The 21,878-nt window shown below is 46.1% G+C and overlaps 4 protein-coding genes across 4 annotated transcripts; 2 read left to right on the top strand and 2 right to left on the bottom strand.

Moving 5' to 3' along the window:
- Positions 1 to 1,285: 1,285 nt before the first annotated feature.
- Positions 1,286 to 10,251, bottom strand: TREMEDRAFT_35609 (uncharacterized protein; the record flags this gene model as incomplete). Its single annotated transcript, XM_007007945.1, has 25 exons — positions 1,286 to 1,394; positions 1,640 to 1,709; positions 1,758 to 1,795; positions 1,842 to 2,024; positions 2,212 to 2,366; positions 2,491 to 2,650; positions 2,692 to 2,764; positions 3,146 to 3,388; positions 3,483 to 3,608; positions 3,652 to 3,776; positions 3,973 to 4,147; positions 4,174 to 4,285; positions 4,531 to 4,882; positions 5,165 to 6,265; positions 6,306 to 6,600; positions 6,705 to 6,885; positions 7,047 to 7,991; positions 8,137 to 8,340; positions 8,384 to 8,461; positions 8,549 to 8,757; positions 8,867 to 9,256; positions 9,336 to 9,631; positions 9,725 to 9,791; positions 9,831 to 9,904; positions 10,019 to 10,251. 25 exons carry the CDS (start codon positions 10,249 to 10,251, stop codon positions 1,286 to 1,288), a joined length of 5,994 nt encoding a protein of 1,997 aa, XP_007008007.1.
- Positions 10,252 to 11,826: 1,575 nt separating this feature from the next.
- On the top strand, positions 11,827 to 14,501 carry TREMEDRAFT_72477 (uncharacterized protein; the record flags this gene model as incomplete). The annotated part of the gene is made up of 9 exons (XM_007008032.1): positions 11,827 to 11,945; positions 12,010 to 12,212; positions 12,292 to 12,560; positions 12,605 to 12,686; positions 12,847 to 13,241; positions 13,342 to 13,423; positions 13,459 to 13,566; positions 13,593 to 13,873; positions 14,006 to 14,501. The coding sequence occupies 9 exons, from the start codon at positions 11,827 to 11,829 to the stop codon at positions 14,195 to 14,197; spliced, it is 1,731 nt and encodes a 576-aa protein (XP_007008094.1). The 3' UTR covers positions 14,198 to 14,501.
- A 163-nt stretch (positions 14,502 to 14,664) lies between these two features.
- On the bottom strand, positions 14,665 to 16,864 carry TREMEDRAFT_65913 (uncharacterized protein; the record flags this gene model as incomplete). Its single annotated transcript, XM_007007997.1, has 4 exons — positions 14,665 to 15,422; positions 15,792 to 16,046; positions 16,414 to 16,660; positions 16,826 to 16,864. The coding sequence occupies 4 exons, from the start codon at positions 16,862 to 16,864 to the stop codon at positions 14,665 to 14,667; spliced, it is 1,299 nt and encodes a 432-aa protein (XP_007008059.1).
- Positions 16,865 to 17,245: 381 nt separating this feature from the next.
- Positions 17,246 to 21,708, top strand: TREMEDRAFT_65912 (uncharacterized protein; the record flags this gene model as incomplete). The annotated part of the gene is made up of 2 exons (XM_007007996.1): positions 17,246 to 18,058; positions 18,154 to 21,708. The coding sequence occupies 2 exons, from the start codon at positions 17,246 to 17,248 to the stop codon at positions 21,706 to 21,708; spliced, it is 4,368 nt and encodes a 1,455-aa protein (XP_007008058.1).
- Between the last annotated feature and the right edge of the window lie 170 nt (positions 21,709 to 21,878).

Genomic DNA, 21,878 nt, shown 5'->3' with positions numbered 1-21,878 from the left:
ATAATCATAACAATACACGTAATTCTCATTCTGATCATCGTCAACAATCAATATTACCATTAAGACGTACTTCTTTACCAATAAATACCAATTCGAATTATATTCCAACACCTAGATTATCAACACCTACACCTATTCAATCTTTTTCTAATAAAACATCTTCATCACCGACAACAACAACAACTCCAAGTGTATCACCACCAAGAACTAGATCATGGCCTTCTAAAAGTCGTACGAAAGGATTATCAACCATTTCCACTAATACTAGTGGTGGTATTGGTGGATTATCGACGAATACATCATTTACGAATATATCTTCTTTTACAAACACTTCTCTAAACTCAAATCCTTTCACTCCTTCCGCTATCACCAGAGACGGGTTGAATGGGAATATTAATGGTTCTGGTAAAGCAGTTGGAGTTGGAAATGGAAATGGGATGATGAACGGTTGGAATGATCCACCTTTATCAATGTTTGATCCACATACTCCACCACCAAGAGAATGGGAAAAGTGTAAAGAAAGTGAATGGGATATAACAGATGAAGAAAATTTAGAAACATTAGGAACTTTAACTCCTAATGCCGCACCTGTCTTTGGTTCTTCAACAGGTTTAGCAGCTATAACGAATTTTGATAATCATTCTGCTTTATCAAGGAATTCAAGTAGGATGAATCTTGGTGAACTAGCTGGAGTTGGGGTTTTAGCACAGAGGAACGCTAGTAGGTCTACAACACCTTTAGAGTTTGAATCTGCCTAACTTGTTTTTTTTTGGTGTAATGAGGGACCGGATACTGGAAGATGGAAGATGGAAGATGGAGCAACTGAGAGAAACAAAAATATAGGGAAACAGGGATACAGGGGCACAGGGATACAGGGATACAGGGATACAGGGGTAAAAGCCAACACATAATATAATCAAGACTCATATGGACACTCAAAAGAATACTTTACCACACATTGTAAATCAACATTATTGCCAATGTACTATCGATGCATCAATTTCTCATCTTTTATCTTCTCTTCAATCTAACACGCAACTCGAGCAGATGCAATCAATCACTTTCCATCCTCTCATCCTAAACTGTCCTCTTCATACTTTGATACATTCTTATTCTGACGATACGCTCTGCTCAATGCCGACTCTCTCTCTCTCTCTTCAAGCATCTGTGAGTTAGCAACCTACATCATGCGTGCCACGGCCAATACTTAGGAGGACGTAGCTTAATTCGGACGAAGCACAGCAGACGGAGCTAAGAAGGATGGTAGAGTAGGAAGAAAGAAACATCACTGACAATAAGAATTACCAGCTTGAGCATAATTCATAGCGCTCAATTCATCCTCTGTGAATTTGTCCTGATACTTTTCATGTGTGCGTTTGAAATTTGCAACGCATCTAAAGCGTCAATTTCATTCAATTTCCATACTTAGAAGCATCACGCTTTAGGTAGAGTAAACGAAAACCCTGAGGTAATGCGCGCCGTGCGGGATGTCAGTCATCGGCGAGGGGGTGCGTGTAGGGGGATTAGATGCACGACACGTGAAAAGGCTGAAGCGGATCATACATGAACAAATGAGATGAAATGAGATGATTGAAGAGGATGAGGGTACTAGGATATGAGCCACAACAACCCCACTCACTCTCGAATAGTCGTAGAAATAGGAGGAGGTTCGGATACTCTCGGTGCGAGTACCTCCGCTAAAAGTTTGGCTATCTCATCAACAACCTGTCATATCTCATCAGAGACTAAACACTCACGCATAAACTTGGGGACCGTATATGGGAAAGCGTCAACGCTGTCTTATCAGCATATATGAGAAAGTATAATGATAAAGCGCTTACAGAGCCGTGGCACCCAATACTGCCCCGTGTAGTTGCACAAGTTTAGCTTGATATTCCGGATTCACTTGACCTGGTGGACCACGACGTTTAGGTAAAGAGGACGATTTGATCTCCCGGGTGAAGCGATCTTTGAGAACTACCACCATGGGTCTTTGAGAGACACGAAGGAAGCCACTGAGGGTGCTGGACGTGAGTATTGCGTTTGCAGAGTGTTTATACACAGTGACCTGCACTGCAGGAGAATGGGGAATGAAGAAGGTGGGCCATTTTACGCGACGAGAGATCTCAGAAGACACTTGAGGGGATGTAGTGAAGAGTAGGGGGGAAAGATAATGAGATATTGAAGGGAGGAAGACATTGGAAGACTCACGTAGAGGCCATCTCTCTCACTTCCTGCGTAGTATCCCTCAGACACATACTAGCTACCTCCAAACACTTCGCCTTGCAAGTTTCCGACAATAGGGATAAGTTACGGAAATAGAAAAGGGACAAGATGGGCATGGCGTTGATACGTGTTCTCCATGACTGTGGGTCAGTCAAAGGCTGCAGACGGGCAGTCGGGCGGAGGGATACGCAGGGGTACTGGGAGGGATAGGGGCGGATGATTGGGAGAGAGGTTGAGAACACGGCCCAATCGAAAAACGCAGACACTCACTGTAGACGTTTGCATTATATCGATCAAACTCGCCATGAGCGGTTCAATCAAATCCAAACTCGGTGTGATACTCGTGATCATTCCCAATAATCTAGTTGCGCATCTCTGCAAATCGGGATTATCATTCAAGTCTCTCAATTCGAAGATCTCAGGGCTACACATCAGGTGTTATCCATAATATAACTGAAGACTTACAGGAGGGGGATGATGTATGGGAACACTGCCGCTGCATGGACATCGAGAAGTTCGGTAGTGAGCCACATGAGAACTGTTCATCAGTCACGCCCGAACTCTCGCATACTCATTCTTCACCCATTGCAAGGAGGCAGTTTGAGAGAGAAAGGATCAAGGTGAAGCACATCACATGAGTACCCATTGCAAGGGAGCTGTCAGAGAAAGAAGGTGTAAAGGTGAAGTACATCAAATGAGTACCCATTACAAGGAGGCAGTATGAGAGAGAGAGAGGAGAAAGGTGAAGTACATCATATGAGAACCTGTTGCAAGGCAGCAGCATAATAAAGAAAATGGTAAGGCCAGGTAAGTCATATGAGTCCCCGTTGCAAGACAACAATTTCAAAGAGAAGGTGAAAGGGGTGGGGTGAAGAAGCTGAGTGGATGAAGATAAGAGAAATATGGAAAAACGACTCACTAGTCAAAGCCGAAGTGTCATGTGTCGATAACACAGCTTGAGGTCCATGAGGTCGTTCAAGTTTCCATTTCGGTAAAGAATCCATAATCTCTCTCAATTGTGGCTCGAATCGACCACTCTTAATCTGCATGATATCTTTTTCGTACCCCGGATCACCGAGGACGTCATCGACAAACGTTTTGACGGATGGGTATGAAGGGTGGAACTGAATGTCAGTCGTATCCTTGCGCATCAATATGATATCTGACCTTGTATTGATCCACTCCGTTGAGGACGGAAGCCATCAATGTTCGGACCTAAGCATCAGCGGTTTGTCATAATGGGTGGAAATGGTAACAGCTTACATCAGCGTAGGGACAAGAGACTGAGCGGAAGTATAGGTCAATAAAGTCGTCGGACCATGCGTTGAAGCGCCATGTGAAGCAACGGAGTAGCGAGCGAACAAGATTGACACGTCGGGTCACTATACGGTCAGCACGGAAAGATGTTATGTGGGTGAAGCTTACGATCAAAGGCAGATCCACTGGCAAAATCGGCCGATAGGGCGGTGTTGATACAGAAATCGACCAGAGGTTTATGTCTCCGTGGGTCTTTGTCATTCAAGACGTATTCGATTGATGAATCCCAGCATCTATGCCATTAGCACCTTACGTCGCACTCGTGAATCCGTCTTCACTTGAAAGGAGCGTGAGGGTGAGCAGTGAGGGGTTAGGTGATCTTTTGAGTGCGTGCGAACGGCCAGCGAAGATATCACCCGTTGAGAAAGGTACACGATGAAATGATTCAACGAAGGTGGAAAAGAGATTAGAGGACAAATGAAAACCCACTTGACAGTATCATGCCTGATCATCCCATACAATTCACGCAAACGAGGAGTGAGCCATTCCCAGAACTCCGCCCTCTCTTTCCCTGTCCATTCCTCTAATCCTCTCAAGAAACCAGCAAGGAATTCCCACATGGCTCGGACCTTATGCCGATCGTACACTTTTGTCCGATCCATCTCTTCAGCCAGCCCTCGATGATCGGACGGATACTATGGAAGAGGCTGATACCGACTATTTGGGCAATGCAAAGTACGAAGTCTATGTGAGTCGAGGAAGGGTATTTGCGATTATCTTCTTGAGCCCAATAGTCGGCGACCTGAGAGTCAGTCTGCTGTGGTCTTGACTACAACACCAACCCCCCCCCCGGGCTGCTCCGCATCAAGCCCGTTTGTACCCTCACATGTGATTAGGTTTGCGAGCGAAGTATCGATGGTCTCATAGCCGAGAAGCAAATGATTGCCCGATGACGTCCCAGCGGGACAGCTGGGAGAAGAAGAGAGTCGCAGGGGTCGGAAAACACATATCACAATCTATGAATGAATGAAAAGAGAGAAGACTCACACTCTGCCATAAACCCGGTTTGTTGACAATCTCATTGACCACTTCCAATGCTTCTTTACTCGACGGATCTATTATCCAACTCTGTTCCTCCCAACCATTCAGCCTGACTACCTCCATAGTTTTTCCCCAGACGAACCAGCCTGTAGTGGTCCGATCTTGTAGCTGAGCCTGGGTTGGGTCTTCCGGCAGAGGCTCGCGGAAAGAAGAGAGGTATCGTTTAGAAAACTCTTCAGATGTGTCGGTGAGCTCGATGGTTTTGGAGAGAGCATCTAGAGGTTCTTGCAAAAGGAGCTGTTTGGGTGTAGGGCAGAGTGAACGGAGAGCTAGGGAGAAGAGGAGACGTGTAGTACCGCTAACCTGTCAGACTTGTCCCTCAGAACTTTGAAGGCAGGCTTCACGACCCGTCCTCAATAAGGGGCATCTTTTATCCTCATTGCCCACCTATTATTAAAGACTGAGAGGAGATACGGAAATTATTTGATGCCTGATCTGAGAGGATTTGCGGCAGTTCGCTCGATATGTGACATCAGAGTGTTCATGGACAATCGTGACGGGGAAGAATGAACGAAGAGGAAAGTGGAAGATGAAGCGAAGTAGGAAAGAGTGAATGAGATAAATGGTATAGATCACTCACAAAAATCCATAATCTCTTATTCTCGGATGAGGGTTCATTACACCCTCCATGAAATACCTTGTCAATCTCACATCCACAGGCTTGTCTTTTCTCGACATGGCCAATAAAAATCTTCCACCTTGCAACGCATATTTCCAATTGAGAGTTGGATCTTTGATGATTTCCAACACCCTATCTGTGAATTTATCCACTTGTTCATCTTGTTCCTTGTCTACTTCTATCAAAGCTTTCTTGACTTTTTCGACCGTCTCTTCATTTGGTTTATGATCACCTTCGAACAGACTGACTAATTCGTCTGCAGCTTTGTCCATGGCTTCTGTATTCACGTCTAATCGTATGGAAGAAGGTTCTTTCATCCTCACTATGAGCTCATCCGTCGCTTTGGATACGAGAGCTTGGACTGAAGTTTTATTCTCATGATGAGCCTGGAGGAGATATTCAGCAAGTCGAGGAAGGTCTTTCCAATCTCTTCCAATTCGAGATATACCAACTATGTTGTATCGTAATACGTATAGAGCACCTTTCATCGTATCGGGATCGGTTCCTGGTTTCAAAGCGTCGAATAAAGCTGGGAAACACAACGCCCAACAACCTCGATATACACGTGTGATAGAATCTAATTGACTTTGAGCAGATCTACGGATCCTGACGAATGGTGAGAGACAGAATGCGAGCATACAGCGGATTAACCTGTCGTCGAGCTCTGATCGTCGACGCCAGTATGTCAGACTGGCCAAACGGTTCTGATGATGCACAATGGCTGCCTTGACATGGACAGTACGATGATGTTTACGTTGGGATTCGAAGAGTCGTTTTAATGCGACAAGGGTGGAGTAGGCGGTCTGTGAAGTGGAATAGTACTTTGAACGCATACCGTATGCTGTGAGATAGTTGCCCAGTGTAGTCACGATTGCTCGGGTGGTCTCGACGGATGAATCCGAGTCTCCGGCGTTCTGTAAGGCTGATGCCACACGGAAGAGCATCTCACCGATTCGAGTACGCCAAGCAAGGGCTTTTTGGAATTGGGGGTCGTCAGGGTCAGAGAGAACATGACCGGCTTTGAAGGGTTTAGGGACGGTGGTAAGTTCTGACGGCAGATAACTGATAGTCAGCGAGAAGAAAACAAGTCCAGGTCGCTCACCTTTCCACAGGAAGTCCGCCGGTCTTCATGTCTTGATGCTCGGCCACGAAAGTAGAGGAGCCTCGTAACACCCTGTCGACGACGCTAATGGCACGGCAGAAATCGTTCGTCCATACTTTATCTCCCAGTCCGTTCTGCTTAGACAGCTCGTCGAGTCGTTCGGCAGCTTCATCAGCGATGGCCATGATGTCGAATGCCATTAGCACATCAGAGGCCGATGGAACTCGCCAGGACAATTGAACTTCAACGGCACGATAGAGTTTGCCCCAGTATTGAGTGTGATTGAGGTTGTAGTCTGAAAGTAAGCATACTCCTCTCACACAAATGCGTGGCATAATATTGCTGAAAGACAATCGACCACGGATCATATATGACAAGATGATGAAAGGTGTCACGCACCATCGCTCTGCACTTCGTCTCTGTTGAGCATACCCACTTCCTCAGTCTTGATTGCGGTCAAACAGATCATGCACGATTCGATGAGTTTGCCAGTCCAACTGTACCCTCTCTCGGAAAAGGTCGATTGGACCATTGCCCTGAGCAATTCGAGAATCTGTGAGCGATAGGCAGGGTCGGACAGCTGAAGGTCAGCCTACTACCAATTTTACCCTCAGGAAAGCTCGGAGAGGTTTACCAGACGTCACCAGGGCGTAGGTTTCGGGATAGACAGGGCGGCGGTATTCGGAGTAGGTGACAGACAGGGGAGCAGAGCGGATGAAAGGGCAGATGAACAGTACTCACCTCGATATGTCCCGGTATCAACAACCCACATAAAATCGCTTGCCACCAATGCAATGCTGCATCGGACGGCAGTGGGATGCTCGTGGTTGTAGTTCTCATTGAACTCGCACCGCCCTTCAACTCATTGATGATCCTCGTATGACACATCGGTAAGAACTTGTCCATTGTCTTTTTCGCGTCGATAGCAGCGAGATTCCTCACCAAGTCTCCCACGGCGCCAACAGCGTTCGGTCGACAAGTAGTTGATGCGTACTCAAAGATCTGCTCTAAGGCCGCATCGAAAAGTTTGGGAGACAGAGCTCCAAAGACGTTTCCACAAGTATGAAGCACACTCTGTATGACGACTTCTTCCAACTTGCCACCGGCTCTTCCAGAACTTCCTCCTTCCTCGGGCAGATTAGAGAACAACAATAACACACGACCGATGAACTCGGGTACCCAATCTCTGAACGCGGCAGTGGCCATTCTTATCCTCTCGTCCACATCATCCGGACTAAGATCTTCGATTTCGAAGCTCGCAGGATCATCAGGGTCGTCTTCAGTCTTGATCATCTCAACCTTTCTCAGCGCTCGGACACCAGGGGTGACCTTTTCGTACTCTTCTCTCTCGACCTCGGAGATGTCACCCACGCATATGAAATCGACGATGGAGGAGATGGCCATGCAGGCTAAGGTGGTTTTGGAGGGGTCATTGAGATCGATACCGGGAAGAAGGAGAGTGAAAATGTCGGCAACGAACATACCTCCCATGCGCCAGAGCTGGCGGGCGGAGAAGGGTTGTGAGAGGGCAGCGAGAGCGTAGGTGACGGCGGTGGTACGGTGGGTTTCTTCTAAGCCCTGGAGGGAGGGAGTGGCTCTTTCCATCAAAGCCGGCATGATGAGATCAGGTTCGAGAACGGCGAGTTTCTTGAGGGCTGATACGGCAGGTCCTGCAGAGCGGTTGTCCTGAGCATGTAAGCTTGCTTCCCAGCTGGTAAATGGACAGAGATCGTGATAGACAAAGTGAAGGCTTTCCATACCCACCGAACTAAATGGCAGCAGGGCTAATTTAACACGAGGGTACGAGACAAAAAGCAGGCCATCGACTCACCTTGTCAAACATGGCACTGAGAGCTAGTGGTCGCAAGCATAGCACAAACTCCCTCTTGATCGTCGATGTCAACCTCCATTCCTGGGGAGTTTTGCAATTTGGCGCTTGTTCGTTCTTCCATCTCTCTAGGAAGTTACCAGCCAAATGGGTGAGGAAGGCATTCAAGAATGCCGACCAATCACCCGAGTTGCTCGGATGGAAATACTGTCCTCGTCAGTATGACCATGTGAGAACGAGATGAACATACCGATTCGCAACTGGTCAGCAAGCTCCGCAGATGATCCAAAGCCTTGCTTCCTCCGAGATATCGTCTCTCCGCTTCACTCTTCTGCCCCGCGACAGCGAGACTGTCCGAGCTGTTGGTTTTCTGAAGCTTGAGACCATTTTGTAGCCTCGAGATGGCGGAGGGGACGGGAAGAGGTGTCGATGTTCCTGATATGTCGGTACCGGAAGGAGGCAGTAGGGGAGCATCTTCAGAGATACTGTAAATGATTGTCTCCGCTAAGGATTGGACTCGGTCAATGGGCTTTTTGGCGTCAAGGATCTTTCGACTTGTACGTTGATCGGCTTGGGTGATGGACATTGCGTTCTGAGAAGCTAAAGCGCCGCCCACAGGGACATCTAATCATCAATACCAATTGCAATACACAGACACAACATCCTGATGACACGGGCAGGAGCAAGGGACGGGAGAACGAGTTCGAGAGATGAACATGGATCTTAAACTTACTCAGAGATCGCAAGCATTTACTCATCAAGAACTCAAATTCCCTTTCTGTGAAAATTCCAATGTCTTTCCTGATTCCCGGCCAGTTGGGGTCGGCCATGTTGATTTCCGGAGGCAGCAAACTCTCTTTGGCGTAGTAGTCCAAGCCATCGTCATCTTCCACGATCTCACCAGCGACATCCAGCAATCTAGCCTTGTGGCTTCTGAGGATACGATTGTGATTGGGACTGTTGGCTTCCTCTTCGGGGGTGTTGAATATACCGCGGGGTATACGTTCGATGAAGGAAGGATCCGAGCGACCGGGATCTACGTGGTTGATAGCAAGCTGTCCCATGAGGTCGGAAGCCTGATCATCCCACAGACCGGAGTTGAAACCCTGCCACAGGCGAAATACTAATTTATCAGCCACGGCTCATGTAGATACGAGCAATGAATGACCTTCAGTGCAATAAAAAAAAACACAAAGACTCACTGAGAGGTAGCCACTTCTGGCAGTGTGTGATGGGTAGGAAATGCACAAGGAAAGCTTGTGTGGCAAGAATGGAGTCCATGTCTGGCTCCAAAGTTGGTAAGATCACTTCGAGCATCTCGTCTACATCGCCAGGGTGGAAAAAGCGTTGTGCGCTTTCAGCTACGTTCAAGAACATCGTTGAGAGGTTTGGAGAGTGACGTTTGAGTTTGTTAGGATGGGGAAAGAGCTCCTGGTACAGAGCATCATAGAGAGGACGCCATGGAATGCGAAAATCGTAGATGTTGAGGTTCCGGTCACTGATTGATCAGCTGATTGCACGGTCGAAATGAAGGGTAACGGCGATCATTGATAAGATTAAGGAAGGTGTAGTGAGAATGTGTGTCACGTACCCGAGGAAGTTCGTAACTTGGTTGCCCACATCCTCCAAGATTGCAGATGGTACAGTAGGTACGACTGCTCATCAGTGTCCATAGGAGGGTGGAGTGTGAGACTTACACAGTATTTCCCAGTAAAGGAAAAGAAGCTTGATCTTCATTTGTTTCTTCATGGGATAACCCATGCTCAACCAGCTACAAGCATCAGCGGCCGATCAATCTCGCAGGTGGGTCGTTATCAAACAGGGCAGTTGAGTGAGATGATGTTTGAAGAGAAATGAAATGAGATTAAATTGTAAGCAATCTCACGAGTTCAAAGCCGCGTCCCATACACGGAATCCGTGTCCCCATTCTCTGGCCTTGATACACTCGATGATCTTCGTACATATGACCTCAAGCCGGTCGTCCATCTCCGCCAAGGTCTCGACCTCGTAAGGCAGAGACAGGGGCAGACCGAGGCATGACAATCGAGGATCATCATCCTGCGTTCCGTCGGCATTTGTTGGCGGGTTACAGGGAAGGATCCAATCGTCGAGGTCCATAGAAGGCATTTCTTGCAGTGCGTGTGGAGCATCGGGACGTTCGGGTTGTACAATTACGCCAGCATCGCAAAGACGAGCAGAATTGGAGAATGCAGGATGCCAGCACCATTGACGTGGTTTAGGCGGACGCATGACAAGGAGTGTTGCGCACGGTTCAGATAGAGGAGCAGTGATGAGAAGGTAGATGATAGATGATGAATGAGGAGTAAAGGATAAACTGTATCAGCAAAATTCTCCGTAGTGGGAACAAGATACTGGGAAGAGATGATAGATTGATGAAGAATGAAATGAAAAGGACGATGAAAGATGATAAGAGGGCTGACCAACCTGGATGGTTTTAAGTGACAAAGCGTCCCCATCCCCAATGCGCCTTGGTTCGCCTAGACGATTGGGCACGGCTGATGGCCAAGCGCTACCCATTGGCCAGATGTCGTCCTCACTGTCGGCTGCAAGGATCAGCGAGATCTTCCCCCCAATATTCTCGAGCACAGGGTGACATGAGCCGAATCACGAGTACATGAAGACATGAGGTGGGCCACAGGAAGGTGGGCCACAGGAAGGTGATAATCATTCTTCAGTCCGCCATACGAAGTTTTAATCTCGGGTGGGTCGCCGTAGCTACGGGAGAAGCAAGATATTGGGGATGTCTTTGCTGAAGGCAATGAAAGCAGATGTGTGTGTGTATGAGAGTAGGGGCGTAGTAACGAGGAGGGAGGGAATTCGAAAAAGGGGTCAGAGGAACAAGGGAAGAGATGACTGACATTCCAATAACTCTTCTTCAAGCTTTGCGATCTCTGCTTCGATATCAAAATCTTCTTCGTCCCCTTCTTCGTATTCTTCCTCGTAGTACTGCTCTTCAGGTGGAGTCTCGAATGTTGGATGTGAGATAGCGGATTTGATAAAAGCGGGATCTAGGATCATATCAGTGATCGACTGAGAGACTAAGGGAAATGTAATGAGACTGATGGGGGGGAACATGAGGCAAGAAGGAAGATCGGAGATAGATAGAAGGAGTAGAGATATGAGAGTCGCTTACGAATCGCACGATGGGGCAAGACAGGATTGGTATGCGTCTGCGTGTGCGTCGCCGACATGCGTTCGATCTGACAACCCTCGACGCTCTATGGACCTTGATGAGCCTGTCAATTGAGAAGGCCCCTCTCTTGAGGGTTTATCAGTACCAGAGGTAAGAGATAGAGAGAGAAAGTATACACCGTAAGAAGACTCTTGTAGGTGTGAGTGTTTCGAGTGGGTGGGGTAGAGAGGAATGGAACGTACAGTACAGCTTGATCCTTCTTTGTCTGAGAGCGGAGTAGTGGACGCTCGCGTGGCATCGGACATCGGTTCAAACTCCGCCTCATTGCCACAAGTGACGTGTCATTTCACCAACCTAGGAGTGATACTGTAAACCTTTGGTCGAATTTCTGCTTTTCCATCATCTGCCTACCTGTTTTTTGAGATATCTTGACCCATCTGCTACTTCTCACACACAACCCACAGCTGTAGTATAGCTGAAATAGTCGTATCCTTACCTTTTCTTCTCATATTTGATAATTTTCACCGACCCATATCGCCATGCTCGTCCTTGCCGAGACGGCCATCGGCTTCGTCGTCTTCAAACTCAGCTCGGACGCTAAGATTGATTCCAAAGATTTGTGGAAAGAATTTGAGACCCCAGAGGGTGCCAACAAGACGTGAGTGTATATCGCTTACTCTAGTATCAAAGGAGTGGCCCATAAGATCAACACTGATGTCCAGGCTCAAAGTTCAAGCTATTCAACGCTTCACATCAACCGCTTCTGCCGTAGAAGACTTATCAGCCGTTCAAGATGGTCGACTCACAGACACACTTTCAAAATTCCTTTTGGATGCTACAGGTGGAGCCGGTGAGGCAGATGGAGAGAAGAAGAAAAAGAAGAAGAAACTGGAAGAGATGTTAGTCGTATCTGATCCTAAATTAGGTCAGTCATCTTCTCTTTTCTGCCTACACCTGATCTTTGACAGCTTTACACCACGCATGATTCATAGGCTAATCCATAGGCTCAACGATCAATAAAACCCTTTCCATACCAGTTCTTTCCGATTCCACCACTCAAGATCTATACCGTGGTATCCGGCAACAACTCGCCTCACTCCTCGGAGGCGTGGAGCAGAAAGATCTCAATACCATGTCCTTAGGTCTTGGACACTCTTTGAGCAGGTTCAAGCTCAAATTCTCCACTGATAAGGTGGATACTATGGTTATACAGGCTATCGCGCTCCTTGACGATCTTGACAAGGAGATCAATATATATTCTATGCGTGTAAAGGTTAGCAGAGACTGATTGTGGGTCAGGGCGATGCTAACGTGCAGGAATGGTATGGATGGCATTTCCCGGAGATGGGAAAGATCATTGTTGATAATCTTGCATACGCTAGGGTCGTCAAAGCCATGGGTCAGTAACGTCTTCTATTCACCACTTGATTTGACTCTCGCTTCTCCTCTGCATCACTAAAACACCCTGTACGACTAGGCGAGTAGTATCCACTCCTTCAATCATATCATGATGCCTTCTGCCAAGCCACTTTGATATGGCTGCCATGCTAACTTCTCAGGCTTCCGTACAGAAGCCGCCACCACTTCTTTCGAACTGATCCTTCCTGAAGAACTCGAAGCTACCCTCAAAGCCGCCGCCGAACTGTCCATGGGTACCGAAATCTCCGAATCTGACCTGGCGCATATCCACTCCCTCTGCGATCAAGTCATCTCCATTACCGAATACCGTACACAATTATCAGAATACCTCCGTAATCGGATGCAGGCCATTGCGCCAAATCTGACCGCGCTCGTGGGTGAATTGGTAGGAGCCAGGTTAATCAGCCACGCTGGTAGTTTGATGAACCTTGCCAAACATCCCGCATCCACAGTACAAATTCTGGGTGCAGAAAAAGCTTTGTTCAGAGCTTTAAAGACAAAACATGATACACCAAAGTATGGTTTGATATATCATGTGAGTGACCATCTCTCCCCTTCCTATTCTTCCAACTCTCAAAACATGACAGTCATATGGTCTTTATGATACCTCGAAAATGAACACTTCTGACAGATAGGCATCCCTAGTCGGTCAAGCTCCTCAGAAATTGAAAGGGAAAATGGCACGTATGGTAGCTACCAAAGCCGCTCTTTCAATCCGTGTCGACGCTCTTCCGATGCGGATTCACGTTCAGACCCTCAAGCGGCAGAAGTGGGAATTACCAATCGTGTCAAATTAGAATCTCGTCTTCGAGCACTTGAACATCGTGCTGGTATTCAGGGCGTACGCAAGACGACGGTTGGTAATACAGCAAGACAACAACCGAAGTTGAATTAACGGGAAGTACACCGAAATACAATACTGCAACTGATAATGTACCTTTGCAAAATGGTTCGGGATTGTTACCTACTCAACCGTTGGTTCCGAAGGTAGAGGAGGTGATCACTGCTGTCAAAGAAGAGAAGAAGGAGAAGAAAGAAAAGAAAGAAAAGAAGGAGAAACGGAAATCTGAGATTGGAGCGGATACTACGATGGAGGTAGATGGTGATGAGAGTAAGGTAGGGGAAACGAAAGAGGAGAAAAGGGCGAGGAAAGAAGCTAAAAGAGCTGTGAGTGGTGGTTTGTTTTACTCTGTCTATTTGATGGTACACGAGAATCACTGTATGACTTTCATTCCGATTCATGTGTTTGAGACCCGTGACAGTGATATGAATATAGAGGGTTTGTGCTAATGCGAATAGGCAAAAGCAGCCAAGAAAGAAACAGACGTATCATCGACATCCATCATCCCCTTCAATCAAAGTAACGGAGAGGAGAAAGAAAAGAAATCAAAGAAACGTAGAGCGGAATCAGATGCTAATGCTTTGGTTTTCAATCAAGAGGAAGATGGGGAGAAGAAGAAGAAAAAGAAGAAGAGAGAGTCGGTGGCTTGATGTATATCTCTCACATGATGTTCTTTGGTAGACGAAGATGGTGTGGATCTTGATCCATCTTTATCCAACCGGACGCGCACCAGTGGGATGACAGAGTGGAGGGTTGGACCGTGATCACAATGAGTGTATAACTGCTGATGCTGGGGAAGAAATACACTGGATTAGTGGGAGAAACGAAAAAGGACATATCTCGACAAACGATCAGGTTAGTAGGATGAACCAGGGGGGTAGGGATCAGCACAGGAGGGTGATGGGGTGAACCAGGTGTATGGACAAGATCTGTATGCATACATTTTCCGATTTCAAACAGTCCAGCTACATTACATATTGTTCATACTTCTCCACTCCACTGTTCTCTGTAGCACTTATACACCTTAAATACTTCTCATCTAATTCGGACTAAGACAATACTAACATGAATATACGAATCATATTTTCTTTCAATACTAGAGAACATATTTTTAGTTTCAATCTTCATACGAACCAGGTATCCTTCCTCTTCCTTGCCCTTCTTGATCTCTACGAGTCGGATTGGGATCTGTTGAGGACGGATCAGATCGGGTTATACCGGTGAAATAATGCATGAAATTAGATACGTCTCCCTCCGGGTCTTCAGGTCGAGGGGTGTGATGTGAGGGGGAGGGCGAGATACCTAAGAGAGTCAAGAGATCGGGTGATTGTTCTGAATCGGGTGGGTGGATCGTATTTGGTGGGTGGGTTAGATTGGGTGTTTGTCCTAAATTGGGACGGTAAGTAGGATCGGATGATTCTTCCGAATTTGGCGGGTGTATATTTGGAAGAGGATGTGTAGATGAAAAAGGTTGGGTTGAAGCCCTAGGAACGGAAGAATGTGGTGGAGGGTGGGATGGAGTGCCAGAAGTGAGAGAATTTGTCGGAGGATAAGATGAATTAGATGTATTGGGAAGTATACGTGTGGAAGCGGAAGGGACTGAAAGTAGAGCAGCAGTAGAAGTAGAAGTAGAATTGGGTGGGACAAAAGTTGTAGAAGTTTCCACATTATTCGATGATGTTGGGGGTAACGGAGGATCAGGTCGTTCTCTTATGGACGGAGTGACAGGTGGTGTCCCACCTGAAAAAGCTCTTGTAGGTTGAGGGTGAGGAAGATGTATGATGAGTTTTATCAAGTGTTGGAATGGGAGGGAAAATATGAGTGGAGGATCGTTTATTTGAGATTGTGTAGGAGCTGGAGAGAATGCTTGAGGGACTGAGAATTAACATAATTTCCACATTGCACGATTTGACTTGGGACGCTATTCATATCGTGCGTTTGACCTTTCTCCAATATGTGAGAATGCATTAGCTAGGTGTTGAGGGGATATACAGAGACAGAAGTCCACCGATCCACCGAACGTGCCACGGGATCGAGAGAGTGCATAGAGTAATCGAGAGAGTGGATAGAGTCAAACAAATGGAAATATTGCAACGATGTGGAGTGTACGGAGGTTGTAGAGCATTGGGAGAGAGAACAGAGGTCTGCAGGATAAACACGGGAGTGGGAGTGAGAGTGGTAGAAGAGGTTAAAAAGAATTTTATTCGAATAAGAATGACTCACCATGTTCATCAAACAACTCACTTTCACCTTCTTCATTCAACCACATTTCTTCATCACCCACATCAAACCATTTATCTTTTCGAATTTTACGTCTCCTAAGACTTTCCTTACTTTCTTTTGGTATATCCGGAGGAAGGAGTAGATCGTCATACGGTAGTTGATCAGATTTAAGGGTGGTTTCATTATTCACTATGTATAATGTTACTAGAGCTATGATTCGTATGATGTATATGAGAATGTCGAGGAGGAGTATACGAGTGAGGGATGTTGAACCAGCTGAATGTTAACTGATTTCTTCGTGCGGGTGGACCAATCAGCTAAGGGTGTAAGACATTAGAGTTTCGTTCCAGGCTGGGTTTCACATTGTTTCCACTAAACGAGGAAGATCTCCGTGAGGTAATGGAATGAAGGTAACTTGTGACTTGAAAGATAGATAGAATCTCGTGAGATCATTCAGCATCGACGGGAAGAAGGTTGGAAAGAAGTGGTAAGAGAAGGGAAGGGCAGAGAAATGATTCTTCACTGGATCAAAGAGATGAGTGAAGATGATGTGATTCAACATTGGTGATAAAACTCCAGTGCCCAGTGAGAGACGTATAGAACGAAAGGTGTGAAAATGCATTGGAGGAAGATAGAGACCCACCCTGTCCTACAAAATCAATGATCAAACTTTTACCCGCCTGAGGTCCATTGATGAGATGCCAAACCAAAGCTGTAACGTTCACCCAAGTGAGTAAAATGACCGAACCTAGTAAAGAATGTTTAGGAGGTGAACCGTCGCCTAATGAAGCTGTCAGACGGATCGATACTAATGTACGGAGTGCGAGAAGGAGGAAAGAAGGGGAGTAAAGGTGTTGAAGGACCATGAGGGTTTGAGCAGTGGAAGTGAGCTACAAATCAGTGACGTTCGCTTCATATCGGTCCTACGTTTACTATAGAACAATGTGACTTCCAGCGCAGTCGAAGCTCGAGATTTGTACTCAACTGGACGTGGAATTGGACTGGCTGGAAGGGGGCTTAAGGGGGAAGAAGGGGGGGGGACTTGGAGGACTCACAGTAGAGACGGCATGTCGCCGTTGTGGGGAGTAGACCATATGTCTCTTTGTTTTCGTCCCTTTTATTTACTTATCTATCGTTTAGAATACTCTATGATCATCTCTTCTCCAAGTCTCTGAGCTCGATGAGTGTGGTCCAAGGTGATATACAGTGAGGGATAGATGAAAGATGTGTAGGTACTTGGCATATTTGGGGTAATTTTGAACCAACTCTGCTTGCACTTTTTCCCTTTCCTCTCACGCGTTTTTCCCTTTTTCTGCTTCATCTTTCTCCCCTTTTCCCTCATCTTCTTCATCTTGTTCACATGTCCATCTAGTATCACATCTCAGTTTCATGCTCTTCATACCATCGTCTCACGATATAATGTTCACAATTCAACCCAATCTGCGATACCCGAATTGAGTCGGAACACTTTCAAAATGACCCTTCCTCCCCCGGAGGCTGGTCCTTCTCGTCCATCGCGTTTTTTCCCGAAACCGTTCAACATAGCTCAATACCAACCTCCCCATATCCCATTCTCTTCCCCTGCACCTCGTTCGTCAACCCTTATCAGACCGTCAGCTCCTCCTCCAGCACGTTTCTCATCACCTGCAATACTACCACAACGTTTTCGATCCGTCTCGGTCTTTTCCAACAATGACGATGTCGAATTAGGTCGTCAACGACATGCCTCCGTTCAACGTCTTCGAACTACATGGGAACAATTGTATGATAAATATGGAAAGATACGACCGGAGGAAGATGACGAAATACATTTACGTACGGGTAGGATCACAAAGAATAGGGGTAGATTGAATCAGATACAAGCGAGAGATTTTGGTGAGATAAGTGATACGGAAGAACAAGATCAACAAGAACCTCAAAGACCACAAACACCTGATCCTGATGAAGATGAATTAGGAGGGTGGGATTTTGATTGGGGAGATGATGAAGGAGAAGTTGTACCTCCTCCTTGGACTAGAGAGGATGAAGAAGATCTTGCTGCTTTTCTTAGAGCAGAGGCACAGAGGGTGGCTATGCAAGGTCCTGTAGATACGGAAAGAGAATCTAGTAGGGAGAGTAGTGAAGATAGTGAGGGAGTGGAGTGGAGGATGAGAAGAGGGACTACTATTTCTAGGGATTTATTGGAACATTTTCCAAATGCTCTCACGGATGACTCGGAGGATGAGTTGGCTCATGGATTGAATGAAGAGTTTGTGAAATTGGATCATGGTAACAAGAAACATGATAATGTGAGTCTTTTGTTGATCATCTTAGTCACTCCTTAGTGTACTCAGCCTGACCCGAATCGTTTCCACGTGGCTTGTGATATCAAACTGACTTGAAGCCTGTTATCAACACGGTATCCCCTATACCTGGGCAAACCACACAACAAATCGCAGCTGACAGACGAAAATCGCTCCCACCTCTCAAGAAGGATGTCTTTCCAAGACCAATTGACTTACCACACTCTGTCTCCGCTCCTACCTTACGAGACTTATTCACACCTCCTCCTGATTCATCAGCCCCGTCTCCCGCTCTTCCTTCTCCTGCTGGTGGACGCTCTGATGTCGAGGTCATCCCACGCCATGTACGACCATCATCGGCGCGAAGATCTCGTAGTTACACGAACAATTCCCATCCAGAACCGGTCCAAAAAACTGTCCACACGCAGAAGGATGTCTCGGGAATCGACGATGGCCCTTCGACTGACACTTTCCCATTCTCGGGACCCGCTCCCACTACGTCCGTGTCCAGACGCGTACCAGTTGTTGAAATCATTCAGACGAGGAGAAAAGGTATCAACACCACAGCCCATGCACAAGGTGCATCTCGGTCTAGCATGAAGGCTCCCTCTGAGACGATCTCAAATCAGGAAGCTTATCACCAGTTGAACAAGACGGAAGAGATCAGACGGAAACCTGAAGAACGACCACCTTCTCCACTTGATCCCGCGTACTACCAAAGCCGGCTGATACATCGGAAACATGGGTCGTTGTGGCAATGTCGGTCTTGTCTGTTGGCCGGAGGAGAACGCTTCAGATACGCGAACTTTTGCAAGGGTCGACAATCGGAGGACAGGTGCAGATTTGCCCATCCAGATCTCCTCACTTCATCTCTTCCGCGATCCCATGAGACGTCATCTCGACGTTCAACAGAAAAGCGTCATGTTGCACAATCAGAAAGAGAAACGCGATCTGATGAAGGAGACGATGAAACAGGTGACGAGGCTTCGACCGATGATGATCTCGCGTCTATCAATTCCTGGAGTTTCCAAGCACATTCGACGTGGCGCTCTGAATCTCAACCTCACAAGGCAAGCACGAAGCAGAAGCAGACCAAGTCAGATCTCGATCCAAGACGTTACCATCCAACTCTTTTGATAAACGCTAAGGAGAGAGTCATACGTGTCTGTGAATTGTGTCGTTCGGCCGGTGGAGAGAGGGAGAAATCGGCAGGATATTGCAGAGGACGTTATTGGTCTAGTAAGTGTACGTTCGGAGTAGATGACGAAAGTGGTGAGAGCGAAGGAGAGGGATACGATGCGGACCGATCATTTATTCCAAACACGACGAGATCGAGGACTGTACCACCTAAACAAAAACAAACTAGAACTTCACTTCATAAAGCCGATAATTCTTCATCAACTGAAGTGCAATCAAGTATGGGTAGAGCGTCAACGGTAGTACCATCTGCGAGATCGAAAGTGATGACAAGAACTAAGATGGGCGTGCATGTGTCTGATCGGAAGTCCGAGGTACTGTCAACGAATACGAGAGTACGTTCTGAACCTGCCAACGAAAAACACACCATCACTACTTCTGGAATATCATCTTTTCCTATGTCGAAGAACACCGTATCAACCCGTCGAAAGATTCACAACTCAGTATCCGCCAAAGGATCCGATTCTGATCGTCCTCCACAGTCTTTAGTCTCCAATAGAAGACCACCTGTCCAATCATCGAATGATGAACTGTCAACCCCGAGTCGGGATCTACCATCAACCAACCAGATCATCCCTCATAGACCTCGTAAACGCCCTATCGGATTATCATCACTTTCCATGTCTAACCCAATCCAAAGTCTTCCTTCACCTCCAAGATCTTCATTACCACCTGATCAAACATCCATCACTTCAAAATCTTCATTACCACCTTCTTCACCTCCTATACGTATGAACCTCGGTCGACCTACGCCCTCACCTTCTGTCCCCATATCTTCCTCCCCTTCCATTCTTCCTATATCTTCCACATCTTTTCCTATATCTTCCCTTTCCTCCTCTTTACCTATATCTTCTCCACCTCTGTCATCCCCACTCAAACGACATCATCCATCCTCTGTCTTCCGTCTTACTCCTCATCGATCTTCTTCCCTATCTGATAAATTACCTCTTCGAAGTATCTTACGTCTACCATCGGAGATAACCCATTCATCACCAAAGAAAGCGAGATTTTCTTTAATTCCTCGATCTCCCCAGAAGATGTACACATCTTCTGATATTGTTGATGAAGAAGAAGAGGAGTCAAGTGAAGATGAATTATTACTTGGTCCTTCTCATTTGAAAAGAGGAAAATCTGTTCCTAGTAGTAGTTCAACCTTCAAGTCGGATACTCATGTTAGGAATATGAGATATGATACATACGATGGAGATGATAAGTATGGGAATTCTAGGGATAATGAAGATGTTTTCTCTTCACCTGTTCCTATGGCTTTCTCAAAAGAGATATCGGTAAGAGCTGCAGATATTGGATTAAGATTAGGTCCAGGTCCAACAGGAAGATTATCAAGAGGTATGGTAGCTGCTCTTGCACCTGCTTTAGGAACATTCAGATCATCTTCAAATCTCTCAAATCTCACAATCAGTCACAATCACAATCACAATCCCAATATCCTTCCTTCCACATTCATGGAACTTTCTGCCTCGAAGCAAGCAAACATCGGTGCAGAAACAAATAGGACGAGTAATTCAGAATCGGTTCGAAATTGGAAAATTCATCAAGATGGAAAGGAATCCAATCAAGAAGATTATATCATTTCATCAAATATGACTCAAGTATTACCAACTCCACCAAGAAGTACAGGTAGTACAACATCTAATTCTTCTAAACCGAATGAAGGTTTAATGTTACCACCACCTTTACCGATCAGAACGAAATTACCTACACCTTGTTCTCCCGTCCCTATGAACCCGTCTACATCGATACCTCGAAGAGTTGGATCGATTCCTATATCAAAATCGCCCAATTCATCCGAAAAGAACTTCATATCCACTTCCAAATGGCCCAATACAATGCCACTCGACAGGATGGCAACTACAGACAATGAGGGTTCGCACAAGTACATCGGTGGAACCCCGAGACGGAGGGAGAAAGATGAGAAGGGTGATGGTGCAGTTTCGTACCAGAGAGGCAGTCACGAGGCTAAGAGTATCAAAGGGAAGAACAAGGAGTCGACAAGTGAAAAAGGGGAGAAAGAAGAAGAAGAAGAAGACGAAGAGATCAAAATAATCACTCTTATTCCTCAAATCAGATCTAGATCAAAAAGTATATCAAATTTCGTCTCTATCAAACCCACCACACCTAATACTTTACCTCGTCCACTTAGACACCCAAGGAACTCGAACGAATTCAATATTACTCCAAAAGGGGGAGAATCGAACGATATGAGGATAAGGGAAAGTAGTAGTTTAACAGATTTGAGAATTGTCAGAGATGGCAGATCTAGATCTAAATCTATAGGAATAGGGATGGGGACGATAAAACGTACGAAAGCGGAACTTGATTTAGCTAGAATCGTTAGGACCACAGGTGATGATGAAGGTTTAGAATGGGGTTTAGATGAAGATGTTGGTCAAGGTTGTGCTAGGTTATGGAGAGAAGGTAGTGTTAAATTTATTTTGTAATTTACCTCTAGTAATGTTATATATTCAGGGTTATTTTTATGATTTCAGAATGCATCTTTTTTCATATGAGGTTGTATTTTATTTTATTCTCACACTAATTGTACTGTATCTACTCATGCTTGTTTTTGTTCTTATGTCCGTTTTTCAATGCAGATCGAGGTGGTCAAGGT

The sequence above is a fragment of the Tremella mesenterica genome (assembly GCF_000271645.1).
Source record: "Tremella mesenterica DSM 1558 unplaced genomic scaffold TREMEscaffold_17, whole genome shotgun sequence".
NCBI classification, from domain to species: Eukaryota; Fungi; Basidiomycota; class Tremellomycetes; order Tremellales; family Tremellaceae; genus Tremella; species Tremella mesenterica.
Note: the sequence above shows the minus strand (reverse complement) of the source record. Positions and strands in the feature narration are given on the sequence as shown.